This window comes from Hypanus sabinus, chromosome 15 (assembly GCF_030144855.1).
Source record: "Hypanus sabinus isolate sHypSab1 chromosome 15, sHypSab1.hap1, whole genome shotgun sequence".
Lineage (NCBI taxonomy): Eukaryota > Metazoa > Chordata > Chondrichthyes > Myliobatiformes > Dasyatidae > Hypanus > Hypanus sabinus.
Genome location: NC_082720.1, coordinates 83,319,658 through 83,333,524, shown reverse-complemented (window position 1 = coordinate 83,333,524; position 13,867 = coordinate 83,319,658). Strand labels below are relative to the sequence as shown.

At 37.8% G+C, this 13,867-nt stretch overlaps 1 protein-coding gene across 4 annotated transcripts in view; it reads left to right on the top strand.

The window, feature by feature from the left end:
• Positions 1-13,867, top strand: part of LOC132405639 (follistatin-related protein 5-like) — a 683,401-nt gene that overhangs the window by 450,189 nt on the left and 219,345 nt on the right. For all 4 annotated transcript variants that reach the window (XM_059990615.1, XM_059990616.1, XM_059990614.1 and 1 more), the window contains one exon: positions 2,530-2,650. In XM_059990615.1, coding sequence (XP_059846598.1) covers positions 2,530-2,650 — 121 coding nt within the window. The remainder of the gene's footprint in view (positions 1-2,529; positions 2,651-13,867) is intronic.

Here is a 13,867-nt window from a genome sequence, read left to right as displayed (position 1 = left end):
ACAATCAAGCTTGTAAGGCACGGCCTGCCTTTGACAAAGTTATGCTGACTATTCATAATCATATTATGCCACTCCAAATGTTATAAATCCTGCCTCTCAGGATCTTCTCCATCAACTTACCAACCACTGAGGTAAGACTCACTGGTCTATAATTTCCTGCGATACCTCTACTCTCTTTCTTGAATAAGGAACAACATCTGCAACCCTCCAATCTTCCGCAACCTCTCCCGTCCCCATTGATGATGCAAAGATCATTGCTAGAGTCTCAGCAATCTCTTCCCTCGCCTCTCACTTTAGCTTGAGGTACACCTTGTCCAGTCCCAACTTATCCAACTTTCAGGATGTATATCATATACATTTCTCTGATATTAAATTCGACCTTTGAAACTTTGATGGTTTCCAAAAGCTCCAGAACATCCTGTTTCTTAATATCTACATGCTCAAGCTTTTCAGTCCACTGTAAGTCATCCCTACAATCACCAAGATCCTTTTCCGTAGTGAATACTGAAGTATTCATTAAGTACCTTTGCTATCTCCTCTGGTTCCATAAACACTTTTCCACAAAATATACAAGGAAGATGCCAAGTCTGGAGGACCTAAGTTATAAGGACAATTGAACAGGTTAAGACTTTATTTCTTAGAACATAGAAGATTGAGAGGACATTTGATAAAGGTACACAAAATTATGAGGGGTATAGATAGGGTAAATGTAAGCAGGCTTTTTCTGCTGAGGTTGACTTGGACACCAACCAGAGGTCATGGCTTAAGGGTGAAAGGTGAAAGTTTTAAGGGGAACCTTCTTCACTCAGAGGGGCATAAGAGTATAGAATGAGTTGCCAGCACAAGTGGTACTTATGAGCTTGATTTGAAAGTTTGGATAGGTACATAGATAGTAGGGGTACGGAGGGCTATCGTCCTGGTGCAGGATAATGAACGTCGGCAGTTTAAATTGTTCAGCATGGACTAGATGGGCCAAATAGCCTGTTTCTGTGCTGTACTTCTCTATGGCTCTCTGACTTGTTATTTACAAATATTGTACTCTGTTCTTTCTAATAAAATGGCATTCTTCATGTCCCCTCACTCAAGTTCTTTTTGGACTGATTGCCTGCATTCTCTGCAGCCCACCCTTTAAAGGTTCAGCCTAGCTTTAAATGGAGTTGCCCCTCTTTGACATTAGCTCCCTGCTGATGTGTTCAGCCAATTAACAGTATTTAATGCTGGCTTTGCACTAAAATCCTGATGAACAGGCAACCCAGTAATACACCGCAGGCTGCACTGCCCTCACTGGGTATGGGTTGGTCAGCAACTGTGACGCTTGTACCTCTTAATTTCCTCAATGAACTTTTTTTTAAAATTCTTACATTTCAGAACTTTCCATTGCAGTTCTTAATTCAATTATCATAGTCAAGAAAACTACCTATCATACTAAATTAGTAAACAGCATGGACTTTTAAAAATCATTAGTTATGATGCATTAAGTGCATCACAATGAATGTTTTTAAAGAAGTCTGATTAATGATTTTCAAAGCTGTTCGAGTCCTTCCAGATTTGCCCTTACTGTAATCTGTTTTCTCGGTTATGCCAGCCAGAGTTGTGTGATCTAGGTTACCTATTTTGAAAGGATGGTGGTGGCAAGTTCAAAAGTAACTTGCACATTTTATATGACATATGTGTGTGCAATAAAAATTCCAAGGACAATTTGTTAACAGCTAGTTAAAGGGACAATTTGGATATACTTCTCAGAGAACCAGCACTCTACGATTTAGGAAATAATAACCAAGGTGCTGTGCCATTGATATGGAGGTGTAAGGATCAATTACAGAGGGACCAAAGACAAGCTTCAGTGTGCCAAGAATAATATCATTTTGCATTGTATTGTCCTGGAGTTCTCTGATTTTGCCTGTGTACGTGAATGTGTGAGAAAAGTGTGTGAAAAATAACTGTAAGTGCTTCTGTGAAGGTGAGAAACATAGTTTGTGTAGGAGGGAAAGAGCGATGCTTTGGAAGGTACTGCAATCTGGAGCAGTGAGTACCAATTATTCTTCTCAGTTTCCTTTGCTATTGCAACTGAAACTAACCAAAAATTTCAGCTCATCAAAATCTAAATTGTCTCAAAATTCTGACACTATTCTAATTATAGACTGTTTTGAAATATCTATAAAACTCTGTATCAAATGCACAATGAATTGCTGCTTAATGTGCATTGCTTGACCTTTATACCGGGATTCACTGTAACATATAGTTAATCTTCATCCCCAGCTGAGGAGAACAGCAAAATATTTTGCTCCAAAAAACAGAAGTGTTTGTCTTTAAAACTCCTGCTAACATTCAGCTCCGGGAAAGCAGCATCAGTAGACTAAAAACATATTTATTTTAAGGTTGAGATTCTAAAAACAGAGTTTGAAAAAGATTAATGGGAAATTTATGTCCTTAGTCAAATGTTGCTAGGTTCTCAACAAACCACACGGTGATAAAAGTCAGATGTTTGTATTTTCTTAAGTTTACTAAAGCCATGTTTAATTTTGTCAGGCAATGACACAGGATGCCCTTGATCACGACCCATTTGACTGCAACTTATTTGATCTTCTTCAGTACGATGACTACAATAATGACAGGATGCTGACACTAGAAGAACTCTACACAGCATTCCGTAAGTTCTGTCCAAGAAGTGTATTATTATGATCCTCTGTAAATATGTTTAACTCGGTAAAATGGCTACTGTACACATAGTGTAGCACAAGCTTAAGCATTTTAAACCACACATTTAATTCATGTTGGCAGCATGTCCTGCTGGGACCCGTATTGCATTGGGTTAACTTCAGCCTAAAGAACTTAAGACTGTTTAGGAATTGTTAGAAGTTTGTTTGTGTACTATAATATTATTACATAAGTTGAATATTTTGCAATGCAAAGCAGTATTGTGGTTGAAAGATGCAAACTGGTCCTTTTCCACCCTGAACATGTTGAATCATTTGAGTAAAAACTACAAAGTAGCAGAAGTAAGTTATTTGTTGGTATCTCTTTTTTTCCAGTTAGCACATTTCAGAGAGAGATTTCTTGCCATCTACTTAGCTATGAATGGTTTATCTGAGCAGAGAAGGAGGGGAAGTTATAGTATATTTAATATCCGATGTCACTGACGGCATCAACCAAGGACAGTCAATTTGTTGAAGTGTTTTAATGAAAACTGAAGGTGCAAGAGATACTCAGCAGTTCAAGCATTATATGTGGGGGAAGTATGGAAGTTAATGTTTCATGTTGATCTAATGAACAGTTGAAATTTCTAGCACCTTCATGATTTTGCTGTTGTTTTATTGCAAAAATACTGTGTTTCGCTTGCGGGTTTCAGTGTCCACAACAACGTTCAATGGAAAATACAATAAAATATTTTTGACCTGGCAAATCTTAGTCCTCTAGTAAGCCTGACTTTAGTAGGAGCAGTTGGGTTGATGGAGAGATAGCTCATTGGTAGCAACACAGCTCAGAGGGACTTCCCAAGCTGACACAGGAGCAGGTGTGTGTGTGTGTGTGTGTGCGTGCGTGCGTGCGTGCGTGTGTGCGTGCGCGCGCAGTTGAGGGTTGACTAGTGGAATGGATGGAGACAATATTCTATTCCTGTATATACGTATTGCCCTGGAGCTGGGTTTAAGGGCCTCTTCAGGCCCTTAAACCCAGCTGTTGCCCTGGAGAGTAGGAAAGAGACTTGCTGGCAGTTTCTAAATTAAACTCATCATTTTCTTTTTTTGTCTTCTTCGCTAAATTAATTTGGTAGCAGGAGGCAGAGTTTGCTTGAGCCAAGCATTTGAGCCTACCGTGGCCAAGGTTCAGAAATACAGCAACGATCTACTAGAATTTTATGGCTAGCCATTGGAAACTGCAACTAATTTTAAGAAAATGCATTTGATTTAACTATAAATAAAGTAGACAAGAAAGGTCTGTTTAAAAGAAATCTAACGAACAGCAGGGTAGTTGTAGGAGCACCCTCCAGTGTTGTACACAAGAAATGATCATATTTAACTATACAATTATATTTTGCCATATGTTCTAACAAATGCAACCTGCTATTTTAATAGAGCATATACTGATGCTTTTAAATAAGTTAAGGGTGATGTGATTACATTATATGGTAAAACTTTAATCCATTTAACTTTTTTTTCTGATAATGAGGAGCAATGAGATAAACTGTTCTTTGTGAAGTAATGGCCACTTATACATTTTGCTTCAGGCTATGTGGTTTTATTAACTACCAGAAGCTTGATAGTTTAGTCTTACTTGTTTTGTTGATGTTCAGCTGTCAACATTAATCAATGCTTTGTTCTTGTATTATGTTCATCCAATGTTATCAAAATCCTTTGCTGTCAATATGACAATCTTGAGCATAATGCATATTAAGCCCTTAATGGATGTATATGTGACAATGGGCAGTAGTCTCCATGTCAAAGATTTAAGGAAATTTACATTTATTATTATGATATTATCAAAATGTTTATATGTACGTATGTATATGATGCCTTTAAATCTTCTCAATATATAGTAGAACTGAGAAAAGTGCTCCATGAATCGTGTGACGTTTTCCCACTGATCCTTTCTCTCAGCTGTTGTCTCACTCCTTGTACCTAAAGCCCTTTGTTTATATCACTCACCTTCCCCTTTTCGATCATACTATTTCTTTCAAACTTATGAATGATGTCTTAATCCCAAAGTTTTACTGATTCTTTTAAACAAAGGTGTTCAGTAATTGAGATAAAGGAGGCAAGTTGGAAAGATAAGTCCTAAAGTTGAAATCCACAACTGTCTGATTGTAGTAGCTAATGAACAAAATCATCTGGACCAGCCTCTGTCCTTCTGTTTATACATGGCTTTATTTTTTATTACTTTTTTAAAAATGTATTCATCATCTATTTTCTGTATTAATGTTTTCTCCGCACTAGTTTTACTGTCAAGTCAAGTCAAGTCAAATCACTTTTATTGTTATTTCGACCAAAACTGCTGGTACAGCACATAGAAAAAATGAGACAACGTTTTTCAGGACCATGGTGTTACTTGACACAGTACAAAGACTAGACTGAACTATGAAACAAAAAACAACACAGAGAAAGCTATACTAGACTACAGACCTACACTGGACTGCATAAAGTGCACAAAAACAGTGCAGGCATTACAATAAATAATAAATAGGACAATAGGGCAAGGTGTCAGTCCAGGCTCTGGCTGTTGAGGAGTCTGATAGCTTGGGGGAAGAAACTATTATATAGTCTGGTCGTGAGAGCCTGAATGCTTCGGAACCTTTTCCCAGATGGCAGAAGGGAGAAGAGATTGTATGAAGGAGAAGAGATTGGATGAGGGAGAGGAGATTGTATGAGGGAGAAGAGATTGTATAAGGGGTGCGTGGGGTGTACTGTTCCATCCTTTGCTTCCTTTTCCTTCTCCAAATGTTTTTGGGCTCTGTGAAGTTGAAAAGTTGGCATTATCTTGTTTGACCTGAGAGAATGGTAACTACCTGGAACTGTATGATGAACAAGAATTTATCAGTAGATGCAAATGGCATATAACCATATAACCATATAACAATTACAGCACAGAAACAGGCCATCTCAGCCCTTCTAGTCCATGCCGAATGCTTACTCTCACCTAGTCCCACTGGCCCACACTCAGCCCATAACCCTCCATTCCTTTCCTATCCATATACCTATCCAATTTTACTTTAAATGACAATACTGAACCTGCCTCTACCACTTCTACCGAAAGCTCATTCCACACAGCTACCACTCTCTGAGTAAAGAAATTCCCCCTCATGTTACCCTTAAACTTTTGCCCCCTAACTCTCAGCTCATGTCCTCTTGTTTGAATCTCCCCTACTCTCAATGGAAAAAGCCTATCCACGTAAACTCTATCTATCCCACTCATAATTTTAAATACCTCTATCATGTCCCCCCTCAACCTTCTACGCTCCAAAGAATAAAGACCTAACTTGTTCAACCTTTCCTTGTAACTTAGGTGCTGAAACCCAGGTAACATTCTAGTAAGTCTTCTCTGTACTCTCTCTATTTTGTTGACTTCTTTCCTATAATTCGGTGACCAGAACTGCACACAATACTCCAAATTTGGCCTTACCAATGCCTTGTACAATTTTAACACTACATCCCAACTCCTATACTCAATGCTCTGATTTATAAAGGCCAACATACAAAAAGCTTTCTTCACCACCCTATCCATGTGAGATTCCACCTTTAGGGAACTATGCACCATTATTCCTAGATCATAATGAATTATCTGTATAAATTTCAAGTATTTCATGGCATTCATTTAAACCTTGAGTTTTATGGACTACTTTTAATCCATTGATGGAACTACTTTGTGATTTAATATTTTTCAAGAAAAAAGACTGGTTATATCTTTGGCATATCAGTCATTTCACTTCCATGCTGAATTCAAGAGGGGTATCGTGTAATTAAGGACATACGTTATTTTATGACATGTAATCACCCTGGCAATCTACTTCCATATCTTGCCACAGAAAACACCATTGACATCTACACTATCCATAGGGTCACCATAACTTAGCAGGCGACTCGACGACACTCAGCAACAACAAAAACATTCAGAAGTATGTGACAGCAGATTAGATAATCATAATGTGAGTTAACAATTAGTTTTTCTTCTATCCCCTCATCCGACATTCAATAAAAAGCAAGTCTTCCATGGTCCTAATTATTGATAACAAATGTGGTTTGGGGATAGATTTCAGGAGTACCTGTGGTGTCAGAGAGTGGTTGAATATAAGGTTTGGAATAGAGATACATTTATGCTGAACTTTCATTTGCAACCATCACTTCAGCTAAAAGAAAATGGACATCAAACAGGTTACAGCGAAGACAGGATGGGAGGTAGACTTCTTGCACAGTTCCAAGTAGTTTTCAGAGTACAAATAATGAGAGTTCGGAAGCAATTTGGGATCTGTCCTCTCACACTTAATGCATAGAAGAGGAAAAAAAGGAAAAGCAATTTTTTTGGTGCTAATAGCGACAATCTTATCTTTTCTTTATAAATGGATTTAATATAGACATGTTTATTGTCTTTTTCAGTTATTTGTTAGTTGGTCAAGTCAGCTGAAAAATTAAGAAGTCATCTGTGAAAATGTGCAAAAATAAATTCAAATATGTTACAAGGTGCTAATTATTTTACAGATAACACTTCCTAATAGGGACTGAAAGGAGCTTTCACACAACTTAATTCTTGTTAAAATGAGATGTTAATAGAATGTGTTGTCTTCATTGCAGATTATTATGTCTTTTACATTGCAACATTTATTCTTAAATAATTTGGAGCACAACTGGAGAAGATTTGGAAATAGCTGAAAATTGGGACTGCAATAGGAAGTTTCTTTACTGAGCATGGTATATGTTGGAATTCACTAACCTTGCTGTAGAGCCAAAGTCGCTCAATAATTATGAGGCAACAACAGGTGTGATATTGAGATAAATTGAATTCTGGATGATCTACTGTTACACTTGTCACCTATTTTCTTACCTTTTGATCCTCCAAGTTCTCAGTACAATTTCTCAGTACAGGATTAACAATTAGAAATATTGCCACGGGGAAGTACAAAACGCAACTCAGAAATTATCTCTTTAAAAGTTGCCAATTGACTGCAAATTTCCCAAACTTAGCTCATGTAATTAAAAAAAAGTTCTCCAAAACTTTCTGAACTATTTCCCTATACATTTCTGTGAAAATAAATTTTCACCAAATCAGTTAGTGTGGTATTTGTATACTCTTTTATATTTTAGCGTGCAGCAAATAGAGACGTATCACTATCTATAAATTGCAGTAACTCTCAACTAAAGGACAGAGTCTGATAAAACAATGTATCAAAGTTATAGTACATGGTGGCCTCAGTTTTTAAAAGTACCCTTTCACTTCTATACACTCTACTCAAGATGCAAATTGAGCTTCAACCTTGTCCAACTACCACCTTCCTAGGTGCTCAGGAGGTAGCTGTACATTGAGTTGAAGTTTTAAACACTTGGTAATATACTGAAATAGCAATTACTGCCCTGAGATTACCCTAAACTTTGCCCTAAGGGATGCCCTACATATACATGGGTTAAATGAGGAAGCTGGTGCATTGACTTTGCCACATTTAAGAGCCCATGTGCAGCTATGATATCCTTCCCTGTCCCCTCTGCCTGCTTCCAAATCTCCTCATACATTTTGAACCGTCCTTTGAGTGTCAGTTGAATGTTAAAGCAATCAAATTTAGCCTAGCTCTATTGTCACTCAGTCAATTATTCTGATAGGTGCTGCTGAAAGAAATTAGGAGTGGAAATTCTCCCAAGTTCTTTTCCTCCTTAAATTTATCTTAAAGGTGCTTAGACTGGTTTAAATACCTGCAATTGCCACTTTGACGGAGATGAATTAATCAGCTTAGTCTCCAGTATGGGACTTACTGCGGTCTCCATGGCTGTCAAAAATTATTAATTATGGAATTTGTTGACAATAAATATTCTTATGATTATAAGTAAAGTGCATTGATTAGATAGAATTAAGCACTATCAAGCAAATCAAATTAGATTTAAAGGGATAGCATAGCAGAAATAAAACCAGTAAAAGTGACTCTCTTTTTTCTGAAAAGGCCAAAAGCTTAAAATTAGCCCGTTTGCCTCCAGTTTTGTGAATTTCACTCAGGTCTGGAATCCTCTGGTAGGAGAGGGACAGCAGGCTACATTTACACACTTGTTTCCAATTCTATGTGTATAGCTAGAGAAACAAAAATAGATGGACCTCTCCTGTACATTCCTGACCCAGAGAGCTGATGGTGAATAGCATTCTGAGCCTAATGCATTTCACCTCAACACAAACAAAATTCATTGTAATTAACTTTTTGATGTTTATTGGTGCCAAGCACATGCATATCCTCAAAAATATTGTAATCAGTGCCAACCTTCAGTTATTTTATTTCACATCAAAGATAAAATTGTGTGGGAGATGGTCAATGCAATCAGCACTGGAAACTGTTTTCAGTTGAACTGGCTAATTAATCAGAAAGAAAAAAATTGCATCAACCAGTGTCTTAAGAGTCCCATTATGAATTGTGGTGACGGGCTGCAAATAATTTGTCTGAAGGTCACCTGAATTTAACAGAGCAAAGTTCTTTTAATGTTTCTGAAATTCCTGGAGAGCATGAAAGAAAGATTAAAGCAATGTCTGCTGGTATCTGTTATCACGTGGAGGTTACTGGCTTCCTGCAGAGGCAAATAATTTGTTTGGCAGGAGATGGCCAATTAAATCTTAGAAAATAAGTTATCGTTTTAACTCGGGTATAAATTCACAACAACTTAATACATCTGTCCTCTTTCAGAGTGGACTTTCTACCATGCCATTTGTTCTTCATTATAAGCTGTACTAAGTTACTGCCTGGTTGAAAATGGAAACCTGCTGCCTCTGCTCTCTGTGGTGATGCAGAGTGCAACAGTCTCCTCAAGCAGCAACCCAGACCAGTTGTTATTATGAACAGTTTGGAACTAAATGTACAGCTCAGTGTTTGTTGGATTACAGACAGTGACCTAATTTATATGTCGAAACAATCAGGACTCAGCAATTAGTCCTTGTTTCAGTTCAGCTCAAACCCTCTCCTTCACCAAGCCCAGATCAGTGATGCTTCCTGCTCTCACGAACTCAGAAATCTAACCAGCCTTTTTCTCAGTTTTCAATATGCTCTCAGTCTCACAGGATGCATTTTTCTTTACCAACTGTAACATATTCATTCAGATTTGAAGATGAATCCCTGAATATTTTACAGTCCACCAACTCAAAGCAATCCTGTAAGTACTCCTGCACCTCCCTCGACCAATTTTCTTGGTTCTCACCTCTGGTGCTGGCTGTGACTCTAGATTTCAGCTGTAGTTGTCCTAAATGGGAATATTTAATGATGCCCATTGGAACATCACCTTGGAAAGAGGTGGGGGCAGATGTGGTGGAGATGAAGGAACTGAAAGAATTACAAACCTGCCTATACACCAGGTGATCGAACTTTCTAAATCGTGAGATGGTACGGTAAGCATTCTTGATGGTGGTATAATGGTGGTCAAGTGTGTTGGCTCCTCTGATTCTACAGGAGATAGTAGTTGTTCAGACTTCTTCAAACTGGTATGGTTGAAATGATAGGGAAGGTATTCGGGTGTGCTGTTACGTGCCTACTGATCATGGTGCTCAACTCCTCCAGCGCTTGCTTGACATGGGCCTGAGGTGGAATATACACCATTGCCAGTGTGATGGCAGAAAACTCCTTCTGCAGATAAAATGGATGACATTTGTCCATTAGATGTTCCAGGTTGTGTGAACAGGATCGAGACTGAACTGCCACGTCTGTACATCATGCTGATTTAATTGTAAAGCATACTCCACTTCCTCTATCATTAAAAGACTGAACGGGCCTGCAATGAATGTTGAAGCTCTCAGGCTGCAGCGCTGCATGTAAAATGGTGGAAGTTAGCCATGTTTCCGTGAAGCAAAGTACACAGCAGTCCTTGATGTCCCTCTGGTACTGCAATATTGCTCTGAGGTCTTCACTTTTATTTTCCAGAGACTTATGTTCACCAGCAGGATAGTCAGGAAATGGGGTCTAAGTGCTCTGCATTTCAATCATACCTATAGACTGACATGTCTTCCCTGCTTCCATTCTCTTAAAGGGGAACTGCACGTGTAACCTGAGCCTGCCATCCAGAATCCACTGATTTTGAATATCAATAGATGTTTTTAACCATCTTTAAACAATACTGCTTTACCCATGGCTATGACTGTGTATTTCAGCTATAGTAGTCCTAAATGGGAATAGTTGATGATGCCCATTGGAACATCACCTTGGAAAGAAGTGGGGACAGATGTGGCGGAGATGAAAGAACTGAGTAAATGGAATGGCACTTTTGCAAGTGACAGGGTGGGAAGAGGTATAGTCAAGATAGATGTGGAAATTGGTGAGTTTATAAAAGATATCAGTAGACACAGATGGAAACAGAGAGATGAGAAAGGGGAGTGTGGTGCCAGAAATTGGCCAACTGAATTTAAGGGCAGATTGGAAGTTGGAGGCAAAGTTAATAAAATTGATACAGTGAGCCTAGGAGCATGAAGCAGCACCAATGCAGTTGTCAATGTACTGCAGAAAGAGTTGGGGAGCATTACCAATACACTTTTATCAATGCAATTGTTTATTTCCAAGAGGTTAAGGTGTTTCAGTTAAGCTAACAAGATATTTTAATTAATCTAGGCCCTTACTATTTAAAAAAATTGCTTTCCATAGGTTGTAATATAATAAACCCATATCAGTGCGCATTAGTTTGTAAGATAATCTAACTTCTTTCATGGTCTTCTGCATAGTTTTATGTAACTTTATGTCTTACTTTTGATTGGTTCATTCCTTGCACAACTCATAACCAGGCAATGTGGTCAGTGGTTCTGTGCATGTAAACTCAAAAGATGTTGATCAAAAGACAAAAGATGTCTGCTTAAAATCCAAATAAGTTTTACAACTAACTTTCAAGATCCAATGCTTGTATTACAAATAATTTATATGCACACATATGAAGAGTCAATACAGGATTAAAATTTAATCATTTGTAAAGTTCATTATGTACTATACACATGAATGATTCCAGTATCAATATAATCTGTTATACCTCATTGTACAAAGTGATGATTTATAATACCTCAGAACTCTTTTGTTTGATGCCTTTGTTCTGGTGCATTTAATCTTAAAGGAACAAGAAAAAGTTGATAATTGAATTAGATGGTGAATTAGTTAATTATGTTGTTGAATTATTTGAATTATTAGAAATCAAAAGACTAATACTTGCAGAAAGAGCCGATTTCAAAAAGGTAATGTTACATTTGGTTAAAATATATCTGACAATACTAATATGGGCTCAAAACTATTTTATTTACTCCATTTAATGGGAGCCAGATAATTTAAAAATACAGAAGTAATAAATGTAGAAATTACTGGAAATACTCAGCATGTCAGGCAGCAGAGAAGAGAGAGAAAAATAAAATTAATATATCAGGTTAATGACCTTGAATCAAAAATAGGAAAAGTTATAAATCAGTGTGTTAATTTATAGAGAAGAGGAATTAAATGGAAAGAACCAAAGGATCATCTGTGAGAGAATGAATGGCACAATTGTCATTGGTACCTCTTGAGAGAGGGCACATTATGCCAAAATGTTGATCTACAGCTGATCAACTGCAATTAATAAACCTTATCCACCCTCCCACCTGGTGAAAATAGAAAGAGATGGAGGATGGAAGAGTAAAAACAAATTACTAGATTTGCAAGTTCAGTGCACAGCAGTCAATGGAAAACTGAAGTAACCAGGTATATCCAGCAGGTCAGATGAAATCTTTGGAGAGAAAACCTTGAGTTGACATTGCAGTTGAAGAACAATTTGTAAGAACTAGCCAGTTCTCAAATTCAAAACTCAAAATACTTGGTAAATGTTGTTGAATTTGATGTTGATGTCTGAAGGCTATATAAGATGCATTGTCAGAAAATGAAGTAGGAGGCCAAAGACAGTGAAGTCAGAGTAGGATTGGGTGGCAAATTAAACTGAAGGACAATTACAGGATCAGTGTCACCCTTATGGAATGAATGAATGAAAGTGCTCAGCAAAGGGGTCATGCAGTTTACATTTGGTTTCTTAACGTAGACAAGACTATAATAAATGTAATTTTGTCATTTATTTCAAAGGGAATAGAATATAAAGGCAAGGAGATAATGCTGAACCTTTATATGACACTAGTCAAGCCACACTTGGAGAACTGTCAACAACCTTGTGCCCCATATCTCAGAAAGGAAATGTTGTCATTGGAGAGAGTCCAGAGGAACTTCACTAGGATGATTCCGGGAATGAAGGGGTTAACATATGAGAAGCGTTTGGTGCTTTGGGCCTGTACTCTCTGAAATTTAGAAACATGTGGGATCTCATTGAAACCTACTGAATGTTGAAAGGATAAGATAGAGTGATGGAATGGTGGAGAAGACTCAATGGGCTGAATTCCCTATGCCTTATGGTCTTATGGTCCATATTATGAGTACTCAATACAAAATGCTGATGTTGGATAAAATACTAGCAAATCAATGCTTCACCTGGGAAAGAAGAGGTAAAAGAGCAGATGTAATATCTCAAACAAAAGCAAATCTGCAAATGCAGACCTGCCAAAGGATCTCAGCCCGAAACAGCCTGGCCTGTTGAGTTCCTCCATCATTTTATCGGTGTTATATCTTCGCTGTTTGCATGGGAAAATGCACCGTGTGAAAGTGATCATAAAATATAGGAGCAGAATTAGGTCACTTGGCACATTGAGTCTGCTCTGCCATTTCATCAGGGCTGATCAAATTTCCCTCTCAACTCAACTCTCCTACCTTCCCCTAGTAACTTTTCACATCCTGACTAATCAATAACCTATCAAATTGTGCCTTAACTATACCCAAAGACCTGTGACTTCCACAGCCACCTCATAGAAAATATCTTCTCCACATCAACGCCTTCAACCTTTCGATAGGTTTCAATGAGATCCCACCTCATTCTTCTAAATTTGAGCGAGTACAGGTACAGAAATATCAAACCCTCCTCATACAATAACCCTTTCATTCCAGGAATCATTCCTGTGAACCTCCTCTGAAATCTCTCCAATGTCAGCCCATTCTTTCTCAGCTAAGTGTCTAACTGACTCAAACTACAATTTAACCTTTAGGGAATCCTATACGAGGACTCTCAAGTCCATTTGCTCCTCAAATTTTTGCATTTTCTCTCTCTTTAGAAAATAGTCTGAACTTTTGTTCCATCTACCAAAATGCATGACCATACAGTTC